The sequence below is a fragment of the Mirounga angustirostris genome, unplaced genomic scaffold (genome assembly GCF_029215605.1).
Source record: "Mirounga angustirostris isolate CCGP_5_RB_7025 unplaced genomic scaffold, mMirAng1.0.hap1 SCAF_13, whole genome shotgun sequence".
Lineage (NCBI taxonomy): Eukaryota > Metazoa > Chordata > Mammalia > Carnivora > Phocidae > Mirounga > Mirounga angustirostris.
The window spans coordinates 35,335,022-35,362,353 of record NW_026991721.1 but is presented as its reverse complement, the minus strand read 5'-3'; the positions used below and the strand labels follow the sequence as shown (position 1 = coordinate 35,362,353).

At 38.2% G+C, this 27,332-nt stretch overlaps 1 protein-coding gene across 2 annotated transcripts in view; it reads left to right on the top strand.

Annotated features, from left to right (window-relative positions):
- Nucleotides 1–27,332, top strand: part of ANO5 (anoctamin 5) — a 106,417-nt gene that overhangs the window by 53,090 nt on the left and 25,995 nt on the right. For both annotated transcript variants that reach the window (XM_064576730.1, XM_045895285.3), the window contains exons 10-13: nucleotides 17,189–17,323; nucleotides 17,677–17,782; nucleotides 17,887–17,947; nucleotides 26,306–26,457. In XM_064576730.1, the coding sequence (XP_064432800.1) occupies nucleotides 17,189–17,323; nucleotides 17,677–17,782; nucleotides 17,887–17,947; nucleotides 26,306–26,457 (454 nt within the window). The remainder of the gene's footprint in view (nucleotides 1–17,188; nucleotides 17,324–17,676; nucleotides 17,783–17,886; nucleotides 17,948–26,305; nucleotides 26,458–27,332) is intronic.

Sequence of the window (27,332 nt, the reverse complement as noted above, 5' to 3'; positions counted from 1 at the left end):
ATGTTGCATAGTCCTATGTTTTCATTTATAAAACATTATTCTGGAAGAGGCAAAACTATAGGGACCAAAATTAAAGTAGTAGTTGCCCAGATCTTGGTATTGGGGAAGGGGTTAACTGCAAGGGTCTCAAGGGAACTTTTTGAGATGGAAATGCTCTGTATGGTTGATTGTGGTGGTGGTTATATTGCAGGGTTGTGGGGTTGCAGGGTTCTTGCCTCATGGAGTTGAAGTATAAATCTTGTGGAAAATAGGGTGAACCGAGAGTTTATTAATGGAAGTTGAGAACAGAAAGGAAAGCTCCCTAGACAGGGGTTCCGAATGGGTTGCCACTGAGGACTTTTATGGTCGGTCTTTTATAAAAAACTGACCAGGGAACTTGGCAAATATCTTGTCTGTAACATTTAAGACAAACAAGGTAGATTTGAAAATATTATGAAAATATCTTGTCTATATTTAGAACAAACAAAGTGGATTTGTTATGTTTTCTTCTCTCTAGTTAATATCTTGTGTATAACATTTTTCCACATCTGGAATTTCTTTTCTTTTCTTTTTTTTTTTTTTTTAAGATTTTATTTGTTTGAGAGCAAGAGAGAGCATGAGGGGGGAGGCAGAGGGAGAGAGAGAAGCAGACTCCCTGCTGAGCAGGGAGCCTGATGTGGGGCTCCATCCCAGGACCCTGAGATCATGACCTGAGCTGAAGGCAGACACTTAACTGACTGAGCCACCCAGGTGCTCCAACACATCTGGGATTTCTGTGAGCCTGGTCATGTAACCCCCTACCTAGCTTCGCCTGTCTCTTACTTAGTTACAAGAGTGCATGCATTTGAACTTATCAAATTATACACTTAGGTATATTTTATTATATATGAATTACACCCCAATCAATTTGTATAAAAAAACAAACAAACAAACAAACCCACTCCTCTTAGAGGATTAACTTTCTGGGATAGAGGGTAAGATGGGTTTAGTGAAGAAACTCAGAGGGGGAAGGGGGAATTCCTTCTTGGAGAAATGAACACCACTGGCGTGGAGGAGCTGCAATCCTTACACAGTGACCTGGACAAAGTGTTGAAAGCGGTTCCCCAGGGGTGCCTGGATGGCTCAGTTGGTTAAGCTTCTGCCTTCGGCTCATGTCACGATCCCAGGATCCTGGGATCGAGCCCCGCATCGGGCTCCCTGCTCGGCAGGAAGCCTGCTTCTCCCTCTCCCACTCCCCCTGCTTGTGTTCCCTCTCTCGCTGTCTCTCTCTGTCAAATAAATAAATAAAATCTTAAAAAAAAAAAAAAAAAGAAAGCTGTTCCCCAAAGATATTCCTAGTACAAGTGAGACATGTCTGGGGACTCCCCAGGATGCCTGGAAGGAAATGACGCCGGAGATGGGGGGCAAGGCCTGTAGTTGTGCAGGTAGGAAGTGGCAATTGGATGTGGATTCCTAGATTAACACTTGATGTGATCTCACTTACATACCAGTCATTAAGCTATTGTTCCTCAGCTGCAGCCCACCTTTCTATAATCTGCTTTGTGAAATTGAGGCTGGAACTCTGAGTATCACCAGTATGCTTTGCCAGTTAGCTCACTGCTGGGCTCTGCCAGCAAGAAGCACTAGGGAGACCAAAAGATGGGAGGAGGAAAAGAGGATTTGTTTCTGTTGGTTTATTTATGTGTTTCCCGTTTCCTTCCTGTGAGCATTTCCCCAACAATTCTTTCCTGGCTGTGGCCGTGTGTTCCTATTGCTGTGGCTGAATGCTGTTTACAGTTTTGCCAACACTTGCAGATCCAACCCCATATCTATTGTGAGATAGCCCACCAACTTGTCATACCTCCTCCTCAGAGACCTGGGTCCCAGCCCCACAGGCCCCCTCCTGTGACGTTAGAGATAGCAGCACCAGCCACGGACACCGTCTTCTGGGTTGACTTTTAGCTTGGGGGAGCACCGGGTCGTTGATGATAATTTTGAGCATCCAAAGTGTGATCCTGTTTCACAGCTCTATATATTATTTTCCCCTTGCTTCCATAAGCCCCTCATTTTTTATATTGATTTTTTTTTTATCCAGTTAAGAGTTTGTTGGACTTCTCCACTGTTTTTACCCTCCTAGTAATAAACAATCTGTGGGAAGTTGTGTTACTCATTACAATTTCTCCCTAGACTTAGCATACAGAATGATTCTCAACTGAACCAGTATTCACTGTTTTGGTTGCAAAATGAGTTTCCAACTGCAGCACTCCTTCCACATTTACTAGTTGTCCCTCATCATTCTTTTGCCAAAGCCCTTGGAACTGGATCCCATGTCTTTCTAACATTCCTCCTTTTTCCTCCCCAAAACTCTACCCTTTTCACTTTTGGCATAATAAGGCTTATTTCAGTTTGTTTTCAATATTAGTTAAAATCCAGGGGAGCGGCACTCCTTCCCAGATACCTTTCACCCATTTCTTGCCCGCTTCTCTCATTCCTTATCCCTTATAGCTTGCAACTTCATTGTTTCCTGATTTATCTTTATCAAAAGAAGCAGATATATGTATTCTCTAAAATTTCTCCTTGTTAAACAAAAGTGGCATTCTGTATAGACTCTTCAGCACTTTGCTATTTTTACTTAACAGTATATCCTGAAGATCAATGCATGAGTTCATGGGAGACATCGTCATTCATTTTTCTGCTTTATGGTACACCATTATGTGTCCTTGGACATATTGTTGGGAGTATCTTCAGGGTAAATCCATATGCGTGAGATTGTTGGGTTGCAGGGTAAGTGCATATATAGTTGTGTTAAAATTTGCCAAATTCACCATACAGTACATCATTAGTTTTTGATGTAGTGTTCCATGATTCATTGTTTGTGTGTAACACCCAGTGCTCCATGCAATGCAGTACTGTATGGTGACTAATATAACATAATTTTAAAAATAAATAAATAAATAAATAAATAAATAAATAAATTTTTTTAAAAATTGCCAAATTCCCTCTCAGTGGGATTGGACTATATGGAATTCCCACGAACAATGTATGAGAGTACAGCGTGCACTGTCAAGTTTTCTAATTCTTGCTAGCTGACAGGTGAGAAATGGCATTTTAGTGTAGTTTTAATTTGTATTTCCCTTAATATGCATGAAATTGAACATCTTTTCATATGGTAAGGGACATTTTTGTAGCTTTTTAATGAATTGTATATTCATACCTTTTGTCCATTTTTCTATAGAATTTTTTCCTTTTTTAGTGTTTTTACATTTTTTATATACTGAGGTTTTATAATCCTTTATCTATAATACATATTCCTAATATTTTCTCCAAGTTTGTCATTTGCATTTTGACTTTGTATATGGGTTTTGTTTTTATTTGTTTGTTTATTTTTTGCTATGTAAAAGTATTTTCTTATTTTATATGAAGTCAACTTTATCAAAATTTTTATTGCTTTTGGATTTTTAGTGACAATGCTTTGTTTTTTAAGATTGTATTTATTTATTTGAGAGAGAGAGAGAGCACAAGTGGGGTGAGGGTCAGAGGGAGAAGTAGACTCCCTGCTGAGCAGGGAGCCTGATGCGGGGCTCGATCCCAGAACCCTGGGATCACGACCTGAGCCGAAGGCAGATGTGTAATGACTGAGCCATCCAGGCGCCCAGACAATACCTTTTTTGTACACACAAATTATAGAGGAATTCTCCTACATTTTCTTTTACTTGCATAGTTTCATTTTTTGTGTTTAGATTCCTGATCCATTTAGAATTTTTCGTACATATCATGTGAGGAGTAGATCTACTTTTATCTATTTGTCCCAACACCATTTATTAAGAAGTTGATTGATGTCTCCGTGATTTGAGGTACTACCTTTATCTTAAACTAGATTTCTTTATGCAATGGAGTTTCTTTCTAGATGTTCTGTTTTATTCCTTTGATCTAACTAGCTTCTCATGTATCAGTACCAGGCTGTTTTCATTATAGCACCTTTGCTACATATGTTTTACTATGTAGTACTATGTAGTATGTTTTAGAATCTGGTTGGGCTAATACTTCATCATAGGTTTTACTCTTAGTGTTTCCTTTTACATTCTGTATATTTATTCTTCCATATAAACTTTAGTATCAACTTGGCTAGCTCTTTACTAAAAAACAGATTGTTGGTATTTATATGGGTATCACATTAAATTTACAAATTAACTTAGATAGACCTGATAGTTTGATGATAATTCAGTCATCCTAATCAAGGAGAAGGCATGTCAAGGAAAAGATGTCTTTGTTCAAGCGTACTTTTGGGTTTTTCAGGAGGCTTGTAGATTTTTCCTTGTATAGGTTAGGCAACTTTCTTAGGTTTAATGCTAGGTATTTTATATTTTTTGTTGCTATTATAAATTATGTATTCTCATAATACATCTTCTAACTTGTTTTTATTTATATACTGAATGCTATTGATTTTTGCATCTTAATTTTATATTCTGACACCTTGATGAATTCTTCATTGAATTAGTTTTTTCATTGATTCTTTAAGGTTATCTAGGTATAGTACCATGTCTTATTTATTTATTTATTTATTTGTTATTTTTTAAAAGATTTATTTATTTATTTGAGAGGGAGAGAGCACATGCATGAGTAGAAGGGGCAGAGGGAGAGAGAAACTCAAGCAGACTCCACACCGAGCTAGGAGCCTGATGTGGGGCTTGATGATCTCATGACCCTGAGATGACGACCTGAGCTGAAACCAAGAGTCGGATACTTAACTGACTGTGCCACCCAGGTGTCCCACCCTGTCATTTTTAAATAGAAATAGTTTACTTTTTTCTTTACCAATTCTTAGGTCTCCAGTTATTTGCTTTTGTTCAGTTGCATTAGCTAGTAATTCCAGAACAATATTAAATAGTAGTAGAGATAGTGGGTGTCCTTGCCTTGTGGAAATGCCTCCAGTGTGTCCTCATGAGTAGAAAATTGTTTTGTCCTTGAACATTACTTTATCATTTTGCTAGGAAGCTCCGAGAGTTTTGTTTGCTTGCTCGTTTGTTTTAAAATCTGATTGTTTTAACACATTGTGTTTTGGAGGTGATTGTTCTAAGTCAGTTTTTCCTGGTTCCTACTGGATCCTTTCAATGCATACCTTCTATTTTTTTTTTTTTTCTTCTGGAAAGTGTTCTTGGATTATAGTTTTAAAATATCAGATCTTTTCCAGTATTTTTGTTTTCTTTGGACTCCACTTATATGTATATTGGTCTTTTTTTGTCTGCTTTTATATCAAACGATTTCTCTGAGACTCTTTTTACTTCTCCATGTCATTTTCATTTTTCTGATAGGTTTCCTGTTTTTCTTACTGTCTTTTATTAGATTTTCACTTAATTGTCCCTTTATTCTCCCTTTTGAATACCTCATAATTTCAGCATCAATTCTTTTTTTTTAATTTTTTTTTATTCTTATGTTAAGCCCCATACATTACATCATTAGTTTTATTTTTTTATTTTTTTATTTTTTAAATATTTTATTTATTTATTTGAGAGAGAATGAGATAGAGAGAGCATGAGAGGGGGGAGGGTCAGAGGGAGAAGCAGACCCCCCGCTGAGCAGGGAGCCCGATGCGGGACTCGATCCTGGGACTCCAGGATCATGACCTGAGCCGAAGGCAGTCGCTTAACCAACTGAGCCACCCAGGTGCCCACATCATTAGTTTTAGAGGAAGTGTTCCATGATTCATTGTTTGTGCACAACACCCAGTGCTCCATGCAGAACGTGCCCTCCTCAATACCCACCACCAGGCTAACCCATCCTCCCACCCCCCTCCCCTCTAGAACCCCGTTTGTTTTTCAGAGTCCACCGTCTCTCATGGTTTGTCTACCCCTCCGATTCCCCCCGCTTCACTCTTCCCTCCCGCTACCCTCTTCTTCTTCTTCTTTTTTTTTTTCTTAACATATATTGCATTATTTGTTTCAGAGGTACAGATCTGAGATTCAACAGTCTTGCACAATTCACAGCGCTTACCAGAGCACATACCCTCCCCAGTGTCCATCACCCAGTCACCCCATCCCTCCTACCCCACCCCCCACTCCAACAACACTCAGTTTGATTCCTGCGATTAAGAATTCCTCATATCAGTGAGATCATATGATACATGTCTTTCTCTTTTTGACTTACTTCACTCAACATAATACCCTCCAGTTCCATCCACGTCATTGCAAATGGCAAGATCTCATTCCTTTTGATGGCTGCATAATATTCCATTGTATATATATACCACATCTTCTTTATCCATTCATCTGTAGATGGACATCTTGGCTCTTTCCACAATTTGGCTATTGTGGACATTTCAGCATCAATTCTGATACAACCTTTTGCAATTTTTCTTTTTCCTCTCTTTATGGAGTTCTTTCACCTCTTGTTTTATTTATTCCAATTCCCACACTTATTATTTATATATTTCTGGTATTTTCTTATGTTTTCAATTATTTATTTGAGAAAATTTAATTCAGTTTGTAGTGTTTTATTCCACTATTTCTTATGTTCCTTTGGGAGAATATTCATTAGCTGAAATTATTTGTTTAACATTGTTGGTTTTTCTAATATAGTTTTGTATAGATATGGTCTGCTTTTGTCTATTTGTATTTAACTCATAGTGTTTCAAGCATTAGAGTGCACTCTTCTGCTAGCCCTTTACTATTCCGTGCAGTTTCTTTTATGGATGATGGTGTGTGGTTATTGTCTAGGATCTACAGGATCCCTCTTACTTTCTTCTTTCTCTTTCCTGCCACACCTTTAAGGAGTACCACCATTTACATGTGACTCTTCCCCCCCAAATGTTGCTTCTTTGAGGCTTCCATTCCTGCTTATTTTCAGATCCCTTCCTTTTGGCCAGTGCTGTGGATTACCCTATCCCAAAATGTGTTCAGTATTATGACATTTAGTTACATCTTTTTCTCCCCCTGGCGGTTATTTTGTCTGTATTTGTTTAATGTCTGTACCCTACTTTACATTTTTTTTTTTTTTTACTGGAACTTCTTAAGCATCTTCTTCCTTGCTCTCTGGTACATCAGGTTTGTGACAACAGGTGGCAGGTCCTCTCTTGGAACTGGGTTTTTTTCTTTACTTATAGTTAATTTGAAGATCATGGTATTCTCTGTCATGATGCTGAAGGCCTGTATTGGTGTGCTTTTATTTCTTTTCCTTGTTGATTTTATGGTTTTAGGAAAAGTTTTAGAGACTTGGTAGCACTTGATAGCAAGATGATAAAAATAAAAAACATCCTTAAAAAGAGAAAGGAATTGTCCATAGGTGCATGATTACAATGCACACGGTTCCTTTAATGAGCATTTATTAAACATCACTAGATACCAGGCAAGAGAGTAGGGCTACAAAGATAATCAGAACATGGTTTTGATGGTTATGAATATATTCACAGGAAGACACCCAAATTTATAATAATTATAACAGAGCGATACTCCTGAAAGAACAGAGGATGGATGAAAAAGCACCTACTTTTGTGACAAGTTCAGGGAAAGGTTCACAGCACTTATTCTTGAGCTGTGTCTTGAAAGATAAGTAGTAAGTTCCAAAGTAAACAAGTTAGGTAAGAATGTCTCAGGCAGAGAGACGTAGTGCAGAGCACTGGGCTGAGGAGGAACACTGGGCGTTTAGTTCTTCATATAGGAGTAGAAGAAGGCGAGACTTGAATGTTTATCAGCAACATCATGCAGAACACTGCTAAAAGAAGGGATAAAAACCTTTTTGAAGCAGGAAAAGGACATGGTTCAGTTTTTGCTTTAGAACCATCACCTCAGGGAGAGGGGAAAGATGGTGGAGGAGTAGGGGACCCTATTTCAACTGGTCCCCGCAATTGAACTGGATATCTACCAGACCACTCTCAGCACCCACGAAACCAGCCTGAGATGTAAGAAGATCTGGATCTCTACAAACAGAATATCGCAGGTGGTTGGTTTTGAGGTACGAAACGGAGAGCCGTGATTCTGCGGGCAGATATCGGAGGATAAACGGCAGCGGGAGGGTGCCTGGACGTGGGGATCCTACACCACCGGTGAGTGACAGCCTCATGCACTGGGGACGGGCACAGACTCGCAGACTGGTAGCATCAGGAAAGGACTTTAGGGCAGCCCCTGGGGTGGAAAACCAGACCGGCATGGTTGCCCACGCGCGAACCACAGCCCCCCAAACAGAAACTGGAGTGACGGTCACGCGCACGCAAACTGCAGCCTCTGAGACGGAAACCCGGTGCGCTGGGGTTGCGCTGGTGAACCACAACCCCTGGGGGTGGAAACCCTGAGCGGCGGAGTCGCGCGCGCGCGAACTGGGAGCAGCTGGCAGTTTTAGAAGCACAAAGAGCAGAGACGTGCCCCAACCTGGAGGCAGGACTGGGAGCGCTGCGGAGGGGCGCACAACCCAGGACGCTGCAGTTTATAGCAGCACGGACAGAAACTGAGAGAGTGTGGCCTGGAGAGTTCACTGAAGAACAGACTGAGGTCTCTCTGCTCTGAGGCAGAGGGTTGGAAACGGTCTCTTCTGCTCTGACTCGCGGAAGAAACGCGGAAAGCCGCCAGGGAAAGGTGCCAGAGAACAAAAGCCCCAAAGACTGATTCCCACTGAGCCCATCCCCCGCCACAGGGGCGCAGGGCAACTCCGCCCAAACAGGGTTGCCTGGGTAACAGCACGGCAGGCCCCTCCCGCAGAAGACAGGCTGGGAAAACAAGAGGCCAGCAACCCTACGGTCCCAAGAAAACAGGTGCATCTTGCTTGGGTTCTGGTCAATAATTTGGACTCTATACATTCCCTCAAACACCCATCAACAGAATGACTAGGAGGAGGAGCCCCCAAAACAGAAAAGACTCAGAGATTATGACTTACGCTGCAGATTTACAAATGGATGCAGATATAACCAAGATGTCAGAGATGGAATTCAGGCTATCAATTGTGAAGACAATGGCTAGAATGGAGAAATCAGTTAATGGCAACATAGAGTCTCTAAGGGCAGAAATGAAAGCTGAATTGGCAGAACTTAAAAATGCTATCAATGAGATCCAATCCAATCTAGATAATCTAACAGCTAAGGTAACTGAGACAGAAGAGAGAATAAGCGATCTGGAAGACAGTATAATAGATAAAAAGGGAAAAGAGGAAGCCAGGGAAAAACAACTCAGAATCCATGAAAATAGAATCAGAGAAATAAGTGATACCATGAGGCGTTCCAATGTCAGAATAATTGGAATCCCGGAGGGAGTGGAGAGAGAGAGGGCTAGAAGATGTATTTGAGCAAATCGTAGCTGAGAACTTCCCTAATCTGGGGAATGAAACAAACATTCGAGTCCTAGAGGCAGAGAGGACCCCTCCTAAGATCAAGGAAAACAGGCCAACACCCCGGCATGTAATAGTAAAACTTGCAAATCTTAGAACCAAGGAAACCATCTTAAGGGCAGTTAGGGGGAAGAGATTCCTTATGTACAGAGGGAGGAACATCAGAATAACGTCAGACCTATCCACAGAGACCTGGCAAGCCAGAAAGGCCTGGCAAGACATATTCAGGGTACTAAATGAGAAGAACATGCAGCCAAGAATACTTTATCCGGCAAGGCTTTCATTTAGAATGGATGGAGAGATGCAGAGCTTCCACGACCAGCAGAAGTTGAAAGAATATGTGACCACTAAGCCGGCCCTGCAAGAAATATTAAGGGGGGTTCTATAAAAGGAGAAAGACCCCAAGAGTGATCTACAACAGAAATTTACAGGGACAATCCATAAAAACAAGGTCTTCACAGGCAACATGATGACAATTAATTCAAATTTTTCAATAATCGCTCTCAATGTGAATGGCCTAAATGCTCCCATAAAATGGCACAGGGTTGCAGATTGGATAAAAAGACAGGATCCATCCATATGCTGTCTACAAGAGACTCATTTTGAACCTAAAGATTCATCCAGACTCAAAGTGAAGGGATGGAGATCTATCTTCCATGCCAGCGGACCTCAAAAGAAAGCTGGGGTAGCAATTCTTATATCAGACAGATTAGATTTTAAACTAAAGTCTGTAATAAGAGACACAGAAGGACACTATATCATTCTTAAAGGTTCTATCCAACAAGAAGATCTAACAATTGTAAATATCTATGCCCCCAACATGGGAGCAGCCATCTACATAAGCCAACTGTTAACCAAAATAAAGAGTCATATTGATAACAATACGTTAATTGTAGGAGACCTCAATACTCCACTCTCAGCAATGGACAGATCATCTAAGCAGAAAATCAACAAGGAAACAAGAGCTTTGAATGATACATTGGACCAGATGGACCTCATAGATATTTACAGAACATTCCACCCTAAAACAACAGAATACTCATTCTTTTCGAGTGCACATGGAACTTTCTCCAGAATAGACCATATACTGGGTCACAAATCAGGTCTCAACTGATACCAAAAGATTCAGATTATTCCCTGCATATTCTCAGACCACAATGCTCTAAAACTGGAACTCAATCACAAGAAAAAAATTGGCAGAAATTCAAACACTTAGAAGCTGAAGACCACTCTGCTCAAGAATGTTTGGGTCAAAAAAAAAAAAATGTTTGGGTCAACCAAGAAATCGAAGAAGAACTTAAACAATTCATGGAAATCAATGAGAACGAAAACACATCGGTCCAAAACCTATGGGATACTGCAAAGGCAGTCCTAAGGGGGAAATACATAGCCATCCAAGCCTCACTCAAAAAAATAGAAAAATCCTGAATTGACCAACTAACTCTACACCTTAAAGAACTAGAGAAAAAGCAACAAACGACGCCTAAGCCACGCATTAGAAGAGAAATAATTAAAATTAGAGCAGAAATCAATGAATTAGAAACCAGTAACACAGTGGATCAGATCAATGAAACTAGAAGCTGGTTCTTTGAAAGAATTAATAAGATTGATAAACCACTGGCCAGACTTATCCAAAAGAAGAGAGAAAGGACCCAAATTAATAAAATTATGAATGAAAGGGGAGAGATCACGACTAACACCAAGGAAATAGAAACAATTATTAGAAAGTATTATCAACAACTATATGCCAATAAACTGAGCAATCTGGATGAAATGGAGGCCTTCCTGGAAACCTATAAGCTGCCAAGACTGAAACAGGAAGAAATTGACAACCTGAATAGGCCAATAACCAGTAACGAGATTGAAGCAGTGATCAAAAACCTCCCAAAAAACAAGAGTCCAGGGCCTGATGGATTCCCTGGGGAATTCTACCAAACATTCAAAGAAGAAATAATACCTATTCTACTGAAGCTGTTTCAAAAAACAGAAACAGAAGGAAAACCTCCAAACTCATTCTATGAGGCCAGCATTACCTTAATCCCCAAACCAAGCAAAGACCCCATCAAAAAGGAGAATTTCAGACCGATATCCCTGATGAATATGGATTCCAAAATCCTCAACAAAATCTCAGCTAATAGGATCCAACAATACATTAAAAGGATCATCCACCACGACCAAGTGGGACTTATCCCTGGGATGCAAGGGTGGTTCAACATTCGCAAATCAATCAATGTGATAGAACACATTAATAAGAGGAGGGAGAAGAACCATATGGTCCTCTCAATTGATGCAGAAAAAGCATTTGACAAAATACAACAGCCGTTCCTGATTAAAACTCTCCAGAGTATAGGGATAGAGGGAACATTCCTCAAGCTCATAAAATCCATCTATGAAAAACCCACAGCGAATATCATCCTCAATGGGGAAAAGCTGAGAGCCTTTCCCTTAAGATCAGGAACACGTCAAGGGTGCCCACTCTCACCACTGTTGTTCAACATAGTACTAGAAGTCCTAGCAACAGCAATCAGACAACAAAAAGAAATAAAAGGTATTCAAATTGGCAAAGAAGAAGTCAGACTCACTCTTTTCGCAGACGACATGATACTTTATGTGGAAAACCCAAAAGACTCCACCCCCAAATTACTAGAACTCATCCAGCAATTCAGTAATGTGGCAGGATACAAAATCAATGCACAGAAATCAGTTGCTTTCTTATACACTAACAACGCAACTGTAGAAAGAGAAATTAAAGAAACGATTCCATTTACAATAGCACCAAAAACCATAAGATACCTCGGAATAAACCTAACCAAAGAGGTAAAGGATCTATACTCTAGGAACTACAAAACACTCATGAAAGAAATTGAAGAAGACACAAAAAGTTGGAAAAATATTCCATGCTCATGGATCGGAAGAATAAACATTGTTAAAATGTCTATGCTACCCAGAGCAATCTATACCTTCAATGCCATCCCGATCAAAATTCCAATGACATTTTTCAAAGTGCTGGAACAAACAATCCTAAAATTTGTATGGAATCAGAAAAGACCCCGAATCGCCAAGGAGATGTTGAAAAAGAAAAACAAAGCTGGGGGCATCACGTTGCCCGATTTCAAGCTGTATTACAAAGCTGTGATCACCAAGACAGCATGGTACTGGCACAAAAGCAGACATACAGACCAATGGAACAGAATAGAGAACCCAGATATGGACCCTCAACTCTATGGTCAAATAATCTTTGACAAAGCAGGAAAAAACATGCAATGGAAAAAAGACAGTCTCTTCAATAAATGGTGCTGGGAGAATTGGATAGCCACATGCAGAAGAATGAAACTTGACCATTCTCTAACACCATTCACAAAGATAAACTCAAAGTGGATGAAAGACCTCAATGTGAGACAGGAATCCATCAAAATCCTAGAGGAGAACATAGGCAGTAACCTCTTTGACATTGCCCACAGCAACTTCTTTCAAGATACATCTTCAAAAACTAGTGAAAGAAAAGCAAAAATGAACTTTGGGGACTTCATCAAGATAAAAAGCTTCTGCACAGCAAAGGAAACAGTCAACAAAACAAAGAGGCAACCCACAGAATGGGAGAAGATATTTGCAAATGACACTACAGATAAAGGGCTGGTATCCAAAATCTATAAAGAACTTCTCAAACTCAACACCCAAAAAACAAATAATCAAGTCAAAAAGTGAGCAGAAGAGATGAACAGACACTTCTCTGAAGAAGACATACAAATGGCTAACAGACACATGAAAAAATGTTCATCATCATTAGCTGTCAGGGAAATCAAAATCAAAACCACACTGAGATACCACCTTACACCAGTTAGAATGGCAAAAGTGGACAGGGAAAGAAACAACAAATGTTGGAGAGGTTGTGGAGAAAGGGGAACCCTCTTACACTGTTGGTGGGAATGCAAGTTGGTACAGCCAACACTTTGGAAAACAGTGTGGAGGTGCCTCAAAAATTTAAAAATAGAGCTACCCTATGACCCAGCAATTGCACTCCTGGGTATTTACCCCAAAGACACAGATGTAGTGAAAAGAAGGGCCATATGCACCCCAGTGTTCATAGCAGCAATGTCCACAATAGTCAAACTGTGGAAAGAGCCGAGATGCCCTTCAACAGATGAATGGATAAAGAAGATGTGGTCCATATATACAATGGAATATTACTCAGCCATCAGAAAAGATGAATACCCAACTTTTACATCAACATGGATGGGACTGGAGGAGATTATGCTAAGTGAAATAAGTCAAGCAGAGAAAGTCAATTATCATATGGTTTCACTTATTTGTGGAACATAAGGAATAACATGGAGGACTTTAGGAGAAGGAAGGGAAAAATGGGCGGGGGGATTTGGAGGGAGAGATGAACGATGAGAGACTATGGACCTGAGAAACAAACAGCGTTTTAGAGGGGAGGGGGAAGGGGGATTGGTTAGCCCGGTGATGGGTATTAAGGAGGGCACGTACTGCATGGAGCACTGGGTGTTATACGAAAACAATGGATCATGGATCACTACATCAAAAACTAATGATGTGGGGCACCTAGGTGGCTCAGTCGGTTAAGCCGCTGCCTTCGGCTCAGGTCATGATCCCAGGGTCCTGGGATCGAGCCCCACATTGGGCTCCCTGCTCAGCGGGGCGCTTGCTTCTCCCTCTCCCTCTGCCTGCCTCTCTACATACTTGTTCTCTCTCTCTGTCAAATAAATAAATAAAGTCTTTAAAAAAACAAAACAAAACAAAAACTAATGATGTATTGTATGGTGACTAACATAACATAATAAAATTAAAAACTACAAAAAAAAAAAAAAGAACCATCACCTCATTGGAAATGAAGATAGTTGAGAGATGGATGCAAGACTGAGGTCAGAGAAGTAAGGAGGCTATTAAAAATTTTCAGGAATAGGTATTGATGGTCACATGCAAGATATTGGTAATAGAAAAGAGAGGCAACTATGGATTAGAAAAAGATTTTTATAACAAAATTTATTGCATTTAGTGGATGATTGGATATGGAAAATTTCAAAAAAAAAAAAAAAAGGAAGACAGGATGCCTTGGGATGGCTAGAAAGAGATTTAGAATTTAGGAGTCTGATTTCTGAGATTTCACATAGTTCATGTTACCTCTACACCAAACTTTAGTTTCATGTTCAAACATTTGTAAATAGTTTTGCTGTCTTTTGGGTACTGATCATTTTGTCATATTAGATTTTATTTTTAAAGAAAAGGTAGGAATACTGAGGTTGCCATCATTGGTGTATCAGTCTTCAGTGTTACATGCCCTCTGATCTTATTTTTTCTTTCCAATTTAAGAGCTCTCTCTATTTTTCTTTTGATATCACCTATTCTGAGTGGTTTAATACTTAATATATGCCTATATAGTAAATAGCTTAGAATAAATATATTTATATTGAATATAATGGTGCTATTCAAATGTTATTAAATGTAATAGCTAAGTGTCTCAGATGCCATAAATTCACTATAAAAATGAATCCCTTTTAATTAAATGTTTGCATTTGTTTGCTCATTCCTCAAGCCCATACTCAGCTCAATTATATCATCATTCTTTTGATTATTTGCTGTGGCTCAGAATAAGTCTTGGAAATATAAAATTAGACCAATGCCTTCTCACCAGATCTCACAAACAATATTAATGAATGTCTCCTACTTGTCAACGTGCTGTTTAGATGCTATGGGGCTACAGATGGGTTCAAAGTCTAGTAAGTAAAATGGGCAGATTAAGAAATACTGTAGGTATGCATATAAGGCTCATTTTTCTAAAAATAAATACTCAAAAGAAAGGTTCTCTTTATATTTGGGTCTTTATAGAGTATCTCATATTATTAGAGTTCTCCCATTTTCTTTGTTATGAATAATGAGATAATTTAACATCTTAAATGTTACTTCAATACTGTGTACATTTTTGCCATAATACAAATCTGAGATATGTCTTTTGCATTTTACATTTGCAAGAGATGGTTTAGTTGTTAATCTGTGATTGTTAAGCTTCCCAAATCGAAAGTTTAGTAAAATAATTTCTATGATTCCATATATAATAAATGCTCATCTGAGAATTTCTCTTTTAAAGAATTTTTTAATACTAATTATAAGTCTGGAATTCTTGAAGACTTTTTTTTTTAGTTCTCAAGGAGTAAGATTCTTGAAATTTAAAAGGGAGAAAAAGGTAGTTCTTTAAAATTAAGGTTGTTGAAATATCTGGTCTCTTCATGAATTCCCAAAGAATTTAGGTTAAATCTATAGCAGTAATATTAATATCTTCACTTCAAAAAATGATTGGTTTTGTAATTTTTAAAACATCAAGTGGAAATAGATATGATGAATAGTAAACTCCACAAAATCAAATATTTTTATCCTTTATTAAAAGATTTTGATGTTTTGGGGTGCCTGGGTAGCTCAGTTGGTTAAGCATCTGCCTTCAGCTCAGGTCATGATCTCAGGGTCCTGGGATCCAGTCATGTGTTGGGCTCTGTGCTCAATGGGTAGTCTCCTTCTCCTTCTCCCTCTGGCCCTCCCCTGGCTCGTGCTCTCTCTCTCTCTCTCAAGTAAATAAACAAAATCTTAAAAAAAAAAGATTTTTATATTATGCAGTATTGAAGTAATTGCTGTATTTTTCAGCAAAAAAGAAAAAAACAAATTCACTTATTCTAAGTGTAAGTGAGCCTAAGGAATTTGGGAGTGGCAAATTAACAAGGGACCATGATGGAGTTATAATTTAATTTCAAGTTTATAGTGATTTGAGGAACAGAACAAGAGAAAACAACAGTGCAAAAATGTTTATAATCAGTGAAAAGAATGAAAGATGGTATAAGCAGCGAGATGCCTATTTTAATTAGAAAAGATTAGGACGTTTGAGTACTTGAAGAATATGAGGCTCAATAAAATTAGTACTGAATACAAGAAAATATGTAAATACTGGGAAATTAAGTTTATACCCTTATGTTCAGAGTTGTATTTTTGAGCATGTATGGAAATTATAAGTTAATATTAAGTCATGTAATAGATGGTGGTATAGCATGCTATTAGAACCCAGAAGGGATCATATCTATCTGCCTTGGAAACTGTGGAAAGGTTTCACAGATTTGATAAGCCAAACTCTATATGAATAGGAGGATTAATCTGGTTTTAAAAAATGAGGTTTTTGAGACAGAGAAAACTATATTCTCGGATTCCTTAAGGGATTCCTTAAGGGGGGACTTGGTCTGAAAAACAAAAATAGAAACAAGAAAAAAACCTTGGTGGTAAGACTTAAACACTTAGGACGCGTAATGCTGTAACTTTTTAACTTTTTGTAAAGCAAGAACCGAACTGCGTATTTTACGGAACTCTTATTACGTGGTCATTTTTAATTCCTTGGTTTGCTACCCATCTCACAACCCTGTAAACATCCATCAGAGATCCAAAATTGCAGGAAGATGGAAGCTTATACATAGAACCTTGTCTAATGTGGTCAGAGTACCTTCTTTATATTAGAAAGAGAAATAAAGCCAAACTCCATTCACATTGTGAATGTGATTTGATCTTAATTGCTGGAAGTTACATTGCAGAATGTTCTGCAGTTTATTTCAATACATTTAAACTCTCCTTAAAACTTAGAAGCTTTTCAAATTACCTTATTATCTCAGAATTAAAACTTAACTTATACTCAGTTGGTTTCTGACTTTTATGTGCTATCTCCTTTAGTCATTATACCAATTCTGTGGATAAGCATCATCCTGTATTTTGTGTTGTGGAAACCAAAGTGAGGAGAGTTTAGTAACTTTACCAAAATCGCAGGGCTAGAAAGCAAAGGAGCCAGGAATATAGGTCTTGTCTGAATACAACAAAGCTCTCTGGATGGTATCATTCTTCTAACTTTTGATCTTATTTCTACCTTCTTTCATAGGAATTATTTTGGAGAAAAAATTGCCATGTATTTTGTCTTTCTTGGATTTTACACCGAAATGCTGTCCTTTGCAGCTATAGTTGGCTTAGCTTGTTTCATTTACGGCTTATTATCAATGGATGGTAACTCAAGCAGGTGAGTGCAACTGAATTGCCCAAACAGAGAGAACATCTCGCTGTTATACTAACTGAGACTGTTGTTATTATTTCCCTGGCATGTTCTCAGAATGTTTCCTGATGGCAGGTAGATAATTGATATTTTTGAGAGAAAAACAAAACAAAACGTAACAGTTGCCCCTCACCTGGTGTTTTATGGAAAATCTGTTTTTAATGATCAGCTGTAAATATTCTGTTTCTCAAAACATGACTTGACCAACGACAAATTGCTGCTTTATTACCCCTCCGCCATATGTGAGAAGCTGTATAGACAGTGGTTCTGTCACCTGAAAGCACATCACTTTGAAAATAACTTTGCTGTTCCCTCTGCAGCACTGAGATCTGTGACCCTACAATTGGAGGTCAGATTATCATGTGTCCACTCTGTGATCAAGTGTGTGATTATTGGAGACTAAATACCACGTGTTTGGCTTCAAAGGTATGTATGCATTGTGGAACGATGAAAAGACTTGGAATTTCTCTCTTTTTGTATCGCATTTGATACACTAAGTAGCCTTTGTGATGTTATTGCTGTTTTTACAGATCTCCCATTTATTTGATAACGAGTCAACAGTGTTCTTTGCAATATTCATGGGAATTTGGGGTGAGTAAATAGTCATATAAAAAAACAACTTTCTCTAGGTTATGTGTTATGTGACCCATCTGTATAACATATATCTAACATATACAGATGGCATACCTTATACACCAAAAGTGATTTTGGACCTTTGTGTCTTTGCTAGCTAGCATCAGTACACTGATGGAGTCTACATCGGTGGTCTGTAGTCCTTGGTCCTTGGTCCAAAAAGGTCTTTATTGATCGTCTCTTTATTTCTCTGAGAGATAATATCATTTTTGAAACTTTGTATGCATTCAGCTCATACTGTCTCCCAGCACTATGGTAAAAAAACCAGCTCAATAAGTACTTAATGCAGGAGAGAATACACATAAATATGTGTTGGCTGGATGATATTGAATCATGGGCACAAAGCTGAACAAGAATCAAAAACTGTTGAGGGCTAATAAATCCATGTTTGAATCTAAATTTCCTGTGTATAATTCTGGTTCCAGCTTCCAGTTCCGTTTGTTAAGAATCTTCCATGTAAAGTAGAATTCCCCTTAATTTTGGAAATGTCCCAGTATTTCATCTTTTTCATTTTACATGAGAAACAGAGGTGTCATGAAGTTGTTCCTGCCATCAGTGAGGAAAATATTTTATGTAAGAGTAACTCAGCAGGAGGAAGCCTGAAGACTTCTAAAACATGTCCCAAATTTCAGGGGACTCTGGGAAAAAATATACTTTTTTCTTTCCAACTTGAAAAAAAAAGTCTTCAACAATATGTACATTTGAAAACTGGGCAAGAGAACAAGGGTAGCTTAATCCAGGCAAAAAGACACCAAAACATGGGGATATGGGTGTGAAGCAGAGGGATTTAGCAGAGCTAAATGCAGAGCTGCTATGTGAAGAGAGCAGCCTAGATTTAAAGAACAGAGGACAGAGAGATCTTACTAACAATCCTCTAATTACCCCAACTTTGCTAAGTCCAGCTTTTATCGTATGGCTGCCAAGTCCTTCCTCTATCATTACTCGGAATGAACAGTGCATGAGAGGTGCACCAATTACAGCAAATACAATAGTTTGCAGTTGTTTCCAATGAGAGAGATTGTGCACCCACTGCAACCTTCTATTTCATCACAGAAGCCGCCATATGTGGAACATACAGACCTTTGTGTGTGTGAAGAGGTGCTACCATCAGTTCTCTGGGAAAAGTTTACTCTAGTAGTGAATTGGTTCACCTTTGCTTTTTGAGGATCGTGGCCAAATTTGAGTCCTTAACACATTCTAGGTTAAAGGAACAATACTAGTCCTTATCACTATGTAATGATTTTCTTTGCCTCTTATTATAGCCTTTGTCTAAAGTCTATTTTGTCTGATAGAAGTATAACTAACCTTGCTTTCTTTTGGTTTCCATTTGTACTGAATATCTTTTTTCATCCCTTCCCTTTCAATATGTATGTCCTTAAAGCTGTAGTGAGTCTCTTGCAGTTCACATATAGTTGGGTCTTGTTTTTTACTCATTCAGCCATTCCAAGACTTTTGACTGGAGAATTTAGTTTATTTCCATTAAAGTCATAATTGGTAGGTGTGGACTTACGTTTGCCATTTTAATTTTTTTTCTGGATGTTTTATAATTTCTTTGTTCCTTCCTGTCTTGCCCTCCTGCTTTGGGCAATGATAATTTTCTCTAATGGTATGCTCATATTCCTTTCTTTTTATCTTCTAGGTATCTGTTATAGGTTTTTGCTTTGTGAATACCACAAGGCTTATATAAAACATCTTATAGTTAGGAATAGTCTATGGTAAGCTAAGACAGATTAACTTTGAATGCATGCTAAAGTTTGGTATTTTTACTTTCCTCTCCGTTTTTTATGCTTTTGATGTCACAATTTACATTTTTTGTCTTGTTTATTCATTAACCAGTTATTGTATAGTTATTTTTACTACTTTTTGTCTTTTAACCTTCATACTAGTTTTATAAATGACTTACCCATTCCCATCACATTAAAGTATTCTGAATTTAACTATATATAACTATATATTTATCTTTACTAGTGAGATTTATATTTTCATATGTTTTCATGTTACTAATTAGCATTCTTTTATCTCATATCAAAGAAGTCCCTTTAACATTTCTTATAAGGCCAGGCCATCTTGGTGGTGATGAACTCCTTTAGCTTTTGCTTGTCTGGAAAACTCTTTATCTCCTCTTCAGTTCTGAAGGAGAGCTTGCCGGTTAGAATATTCTTGGTTGGCAGTTTTTGTTTTTCAGCACTTTGACTATATCATGTCACTTCTTCCTGGCCTGCAAAGTTTCTCCTGAAAAATCTGCTGATAGTCTTATGATGGTTCCCTTGTACATAACAAGTTGTTTTTCTCTTGTTGTTGTAAGATTCTCTCTTTGCCTTTACCTTTTGAGAATTTAATTATAGTGTGTCGTAGTGTGGGTCTTTTTGGACTCATTTGGAATGCTTTTGGCTTCCAGGATTTGATATATCTCCTCCTTCCCCCCGCCGCCATGTTAGGGATGTTTTCAAACATTATATCTTTGAGTAAGTTTTCTGCTCCTGTCTTACCCTCTTCTCCCTTTGGGAGCCTATAATATAAATGTTGGTCAGCTTGATATTGTCTCCTAAGTCCCTTAAGCTGATTTCACTCTTTTTTCTTTTTGCTCCTCTGTGAATTCATCACTGCTTTGTTTTCAGTTTTGCTGATCCTTGCTTCACTTGATCTAATCTTCTGTGGAATCACTCTACTGAAATTTTTAAGTACAGTATTGCATTCTTCAGCTCTCTGTGTTTATTACTTTTTTATATTTTGTCTCTTTGTTCAGATTCTCACTTTGTTCACACATTGTTCTTCTGACCTTGGTAAGCATCTTTTATGACCATTATTTTGAACTCCCTATCAGGTAAATCATTTATCTTCATTTCATTAAGGTCCTTTACTAAGGTTTATTTTCTTTTTCTTTTTGTTTTGTTGTTGTTGTTTGGAACATATTTCTGGGTTTCTTCATTTGCTTTGTCTCTCTGTGTTGGTTTCTGTGCATTAGATAAAACAACTACCTCTCCCAGTCCTGACCATGTGATCTGGTATAGGAGATGAATCTTTTTGATCAATCCAGTCTGAACTCTTGGTCATCTCTCTAAACTCTGTGATTATCTCCACTGCCTTCTTTGTTCTTAGTGGTTCCCAGTATTTGGGGGTATGCCAAGACCTGTCAGTGTCCCAAAGGGGGAAGATCTCAATCAGCACCTAGATGCAGCCTGACTAGGGAAGCCAAACCTTTAGGAAGCAGCTTCTAAGTATGCAAGTAGATCTCCTTCAGGGAAATATTGGAATACTAAAACACTGCTTAATTATACTATGCTCTTAAAACTTTGTTCTCCTAGTAACAATGTATCTACTGAACACATGAGTAAAGAAATGAATAAATGAGTAAAAGCCATCTGTCTCAGTCAGTATTAAATTAAAAAGTGAATAAATCGGGCACCTGGGTGGCTCAGTCGGTTAAGCGACTGCCTTCGGCTCAGGTCATGATCCTGGAGTCCCGGGATCAAGTCCCACATCGGGCTCCCTGCTCAGCAGGGGGTCTGCTTCTCCCTCTGACCCTCTTCCCTCTCGTGCTCTCTGTCTCTCATTCTCTCTTGCAAATAAATAAATAAAATCTTTAAAAATAATAATAATAAAAAAAAATAAAAAGTGAATAAATAAATGAGTGAAATATAACCTGTTCTTAAGAAGGTCACAATCTAATTTGGCCAGAATCCAATACATGCTCTCATTAAATTTTAAGTGCTGAGGAAGTACAGAGGAGGAAGGAATTATTTCTTGACTAGAGGAATTGAGATAACTATGGAAGATATGGAATTTGTTTTGGTTTTTTTAAAAAATAAGATTTTGATAGGGAAAAAGGGTGGGAAAGGATAGAACAATCTGATGTGAGCATTAGCTTATCCTCTATGCCTTCATTGTAATGAACCGTCTCTGAGAGTCCCTTTAAGCTGAAGGTTTTGCCAACGTCACTTCCTGTGGGACATCATCCTCTTCCTCACAACTGCTTTCTTCATTTATGGCAGTAAGATTGCCTTTGCTAGATTTCTCTGGCTCTATGTGTAGTCTCTCAAATGGCAGCAGTGTCAATATTCTCAGAGTCCTCTATTTCTTTCTTTTTTTTTATTGTTATGTTAATCCCCATACATTACATCATTAGTTTTAGATGTAGTGTTCCATGATTCATTGTTTGTGCATAACACCCAGTGCTCCATGCAGAACGTGCCCTCCTCAATACCCACCACCAGGCCAACCCATCCTCCCACCCCCTCCCCCCCAGAACCCTCAGTTTGTTTTTCTCAGAGTCCTCTATTTCTTCTGTAACTCCATTTATGCTTTATTTGTTAATCACTTTTTATTCCTTGCTATACTTTCGTCCTTGTTGATCAGTACTATCTTTTGATAACCATTTTTGTAAAATGTCACATGGAAGACAAGGAGAAAACAAATGGATGCTTTGCTCTCTGTGCATTAATGGAGTAACAGATATGTAGTGGTTCAAACACCAGCAGCATTTAACGTGATGTGATTGGTCACTAATCATGCTATACATCTGCTATTTATATAGTGATTTGTGGTTTGAAGAACTAACAGCAAAATTTGTACTTTATGCAACAGTTCACAATTAATTTACTGCAGTACCTGAACTTTGAGTCATGCTGGGGGACTTGTGTTATATAACTAACCCATGGAAACTGGAACATGCATACTGTAACCACGCAAAGCAAACAGTATCTATATTTCTAAATATTTGGAGGAATAATATAATAAGCCATCCCATGCTCATGGATTGGAAGATTTAATATTATTAATTTTTCCATACTACCCAAAGTGATCTAAATATTCAATATGATCTCTACCAAAATCCCAATGGCATTTTTTAACAGAAATGGGAAAAACAACTGAAAAAAGTTCATGTAGAATCACAAGAGTCTTGAAGTAGCTGGGTCAGTCTTGAGAAAGAGCAAAGCTGGAGACATCACACTTCTTGATTTCAAAATTGCAAAGCTACAGTAATCAAAACAATATGGCACTGGCATAAAGACAGATATACAGACCAGTAGAACAGAATAAAGTTCAGAAATAAACCCATACATATATGGTTAACTAATCTTCGACAAGATTTCCAAGAATACACAATGGGGAAGGGATAGTCTCTTCAACAAATGGTGTGGAGAAATTGGATATCTACATGCAAAATAATGAAATTGAACCTTTATCTTACACTATACACAAAAATCACTTCAAAATTGGATAAAATCTTAAATGTAAGACCTGGAACTATATAAAACTCCTCAAAGAAAATTTAAGGAAAAACTTCATGACACTGATCTTGGCAGTTATTTCCTGGACATAACACCAAAGCCCAGGTAACAGAAACCAAAAACAAGTTGGACTGCATCAAGCTAAAAAGTTTCTGTGCAGCATAGAAAATGGCAGAGTGAAAAGACAACCCATGGAATGGCAGAAAATATTTGCAAATCATATCTCTGATAAGGGGTGAATCTCCAAAATACTTAAGGAACTCCTGAAACTCAATAGTGAAAAAACCCAGGGCGGTTAGGCATCTGACTCTGTTTCGGCTCAGGTCATGATCTTGCAGTCGTGGAATCAAGCCCTATGTCAGGCTCTGTGCTTAGTTTGGAGTCTGTTTCAAATTCTTTCTCCTCTCCCTCTGCCCCTCCCCACTCATGCTCGCTCTCTTTCTCTCTCTCTCTCAAATAAATAAATAAAATCTTTGAAAAAATAGTGAAAAAACCCTAATAACCTGATTTTAAAATGGACAAAGGACTCAAATAGACATTCTCCAAAGAATATATACAAATGGCCAATAGGTATATGAAGAAATGCTTAGTGTCACTAGTTACCAGGGAAATGCAAATCAAAACCACAATGAGATGTCATCTCACACCTGTCAGGATGGCTATTACCAAGACAACAAAAGACAAGAGCTGGTGAGGATGTGGAGAATTATAATAAATTTTTGTACATTGTTAGTGGGAATGCTAAATGGTACAGCTGGAAAACAGTATGGAAATTCCTCAGAAAACTAAAAATAGAACTACTATATCCAGCAATACCACTTCTGAGTATTTACTCCAGATAATTGAAATAAGGATCTTGAAGAGATGTTGGGACTCCTATGTTCACTGAAGCACTATCCACAATAAGCGAGAGGTGGAAACTACCTAAATGTCCACATTGACAGATGAATAGATAAAGAAATTGTGGTATATAAATACACCACATACTGTTGGTATATACATTTGATATGCTATTCACCCTTGAAAAGAAGGAAATTCTGCAATAGGTGACAATATGGATGAACCTTGAAGATATTATGGTCAGTGAAATATACCAGTTACAGACAGAGAAATCCTTCCTGATCCCATTTATATGAAGTATCTAAAATAGTCACATTTATAGAATCAGAGAGTAGAATGGAGATTATTGGGAATTAGTGGAGGTGAGGGAAAAAGGGAGTAACTAATCAATGGGCATATAGTCTCAGTTAAGTAAGATAAAGAAACTATAGAGAGCTGCTGTACAACCTTGTGCCTATAGTCAACAATAAGGTATTGTAGACTTAAAATTTGTTAAGATGGTAGAAAGCTGCTTAACTGTTCTTACAATAAAATAAATTTTTTTTAAAGGAGGAAAAGGGGCACCTGGGTAGCTCAGTCAGTTAAGTGTCCGATTCTTGATCTCAGCTCAGGTCTTGATCTCAAGGTTGTGGGTTCAAGTCCCGTGTTGGGCTCCATGCTGGGTGTGGATCCTATTAAAAAAAATTAAAAATTAAAAAAAAATTAAAAATTAAAATAAAAGCAAGCAGGGAATGTGTCAGATGAAACATTAAAATTTGAATCACAGGTGATAAAATTATAAGTTAATATTGATTGTGTTAGTATTCCATTCTTAGATATATACCCAAGAGAAAGGCATTCATATGCCCACCAGTAGATATGCACAAGAACATTCACAGCAACACTATTTATAATAGCAAAAAACCTAGCAATAGCTGAAACGCCCATGAACCTGAGAATAAACAAAATCGTGATTTACATAAATAATGGGATACTATACAGCAATGAAAATAAATGAACTTTTGCTATACACAGCAATATGGATTCAGTTTATAAGAAAAGTTGAACCAAAACAAAACCTAACACAAAGCTACCTATGGTATGTCACCATTTATGAAAAGTTCAAAGACAGGTGAAACTCTCCTATGATATTAGAAGCTAGGATACTAGTTACACTTACATCTTAGAAGAGTCATAAGGGAGGGCGCCTGGGTGGCTCAGTTGGTTAAGCAACTGCCTTCGGCTCAGGTCATGATCCCAGGGTCCTGGGATCGGGTCCCACATTGGGCTCCCGGCTCGGCAGGGAGTCTGCTTCGTCCTCTGAACCCTATCCCCTCTCAGGTGTTCTCTCTCTCTCATTCTCTCTCTCTCAAATAAATAAATAAAATCTTTAAAAAAAAAAAAAAGAAGAGTCATAAGGGAGTGTTTCTGGGGGTTCTGGTAATGTTCTATTTTTTGATATTGATGCTGATTACATAGGAATGTTCATTTTGTGAAAATTCTTTAAATTGTACCGTTGTGTTTTATGTACTTTTCTGTAAATATGTTATGATGCAATTGGAAGTTTATTAAAAATTATATGTATATATATATATAAAGAGAGAGAGAGGAAGAGAGACAGGCAGACAGAGACAGAGAGACAGACAGAGATTGTGCTATGGTAGGGGCTCTCATGTTTTCCTTAAATTTACCTAAGCCCGAAAAACTGGTATGATCACTTGAATGATTTCGCTAAAAAAAAAAACAAAAACAAACATGCAAGCCAAATCTAGGTTTTAGTAAAAAGTTAAGTTTAAATATTACTTCAGACTAGAGTAACGTGCCTGAAATGTTTTTTTCTTGAGTGGACTGCTACGAAATTAACTGGAGTGTTTTTTTTGTTTTTTTAAAGATTTATTTATTCATTTGAGAGAACGAGAATGAGAGAGAGCACATGAGAGGGGGGAGGGTCAGAGGGAGAAGCAGACTCCCTGCCGAGCAGGGAGCCCGATGTGGGACTCGATCCCGGGACTCCAGGATCATGACCTGAGCCGAAGGCAGTCGCTTAACCAACTGAGCCACCCAGGCGCCCTGGAGTTTTTATATATGCATTATTTCAATGTTATTACCTGCTATTAAGCCAACATAGTAGTGACAGAAGAACCATATTCAGCCAACATGGTTTTTTAAAGTCAAGGGGAAAAAAAGAGCCCCAGATTACTTTGTTATGGACTTTATTTCTCCATCCCTTGATTACAGTTGTTTTTACACATTTCTTTGTCTACAGTCACATTGTTTTTGGAGTTTTGGAAACAGCGACAGGCCAGAATGGAATATGAGTGGGACCTGGTGGATTTCGAAGAGGAGCAACAACAGCTCCAGCTGAGACCGGAATTTGAAGCGATGTGTAAACACAGGAAGATGAATGCAGTGACTAAGGTAGGTCAGGGCACTGACGGGCAGCATGTCTCAATGGAGTCACCGCTGTAGGTCGTCACACAAATAATAGTGTATATTTTAATGTGCCTTTAAAATATTTTCCAACATATAAAGCTTATAAACATCTTTCCTTGTTTCTCACACGTGTTTCAAACATACACAAATAAAGTAGAGGGTGCCCGGGTGGCTCAGTCAGTTAAGTGGCTGCCTTCGGCGAGGTCATGATCCCAGGGTCCTGGGATCCAGCCCCGCATCGGGCTCCCTGCTCGGCGGGAAGCCTGCTTCTCCCCCTCCCACTCCCCCTGCTTGTGTTCCCTCTCTCGCTGTCTCTCTCTCTCTGTCAAATAAATAAATAAAATCTTTAGGAAAAAAAAAAGTAGATGGAAAAGTATAACGAACCCCAGGATAGACCCATCACCCAGCTTCAAAGAATACTAATTCATGGACAGTCTTGTTTCATTTACAATTGCTCCTCCCTGCCACGAGATGATTTTGAAGCATATACAAGGCCTCATGCCATGAAATAACCTAGTTTTGTAATAAATAAAATAAAAGGAAAATGGAAAACAATGTGTATGCAGTGGACTTAGTATATAAATACATATGCACATGGAAATGATACTATGTTGATATACCAAAATTAAAATAGTATTGTATTAAGATAGTGAGCTTATGAGTGATTGTTTTATTAGACCTAATTTTATTCACCTAGTCCCTTTTAATTTATTATAATGGGAAGATCATTGCACTTGTGTCTGGATGGCAAAGTCTAGATTTGGGGTTCCTTCACTGGCAAATCACCTATATGTTGGTGACTGAGTAATTTGACTTCTTGGTACCTCTTTTTTTTTTTTTAATGTGAAAAATGCGAGGTA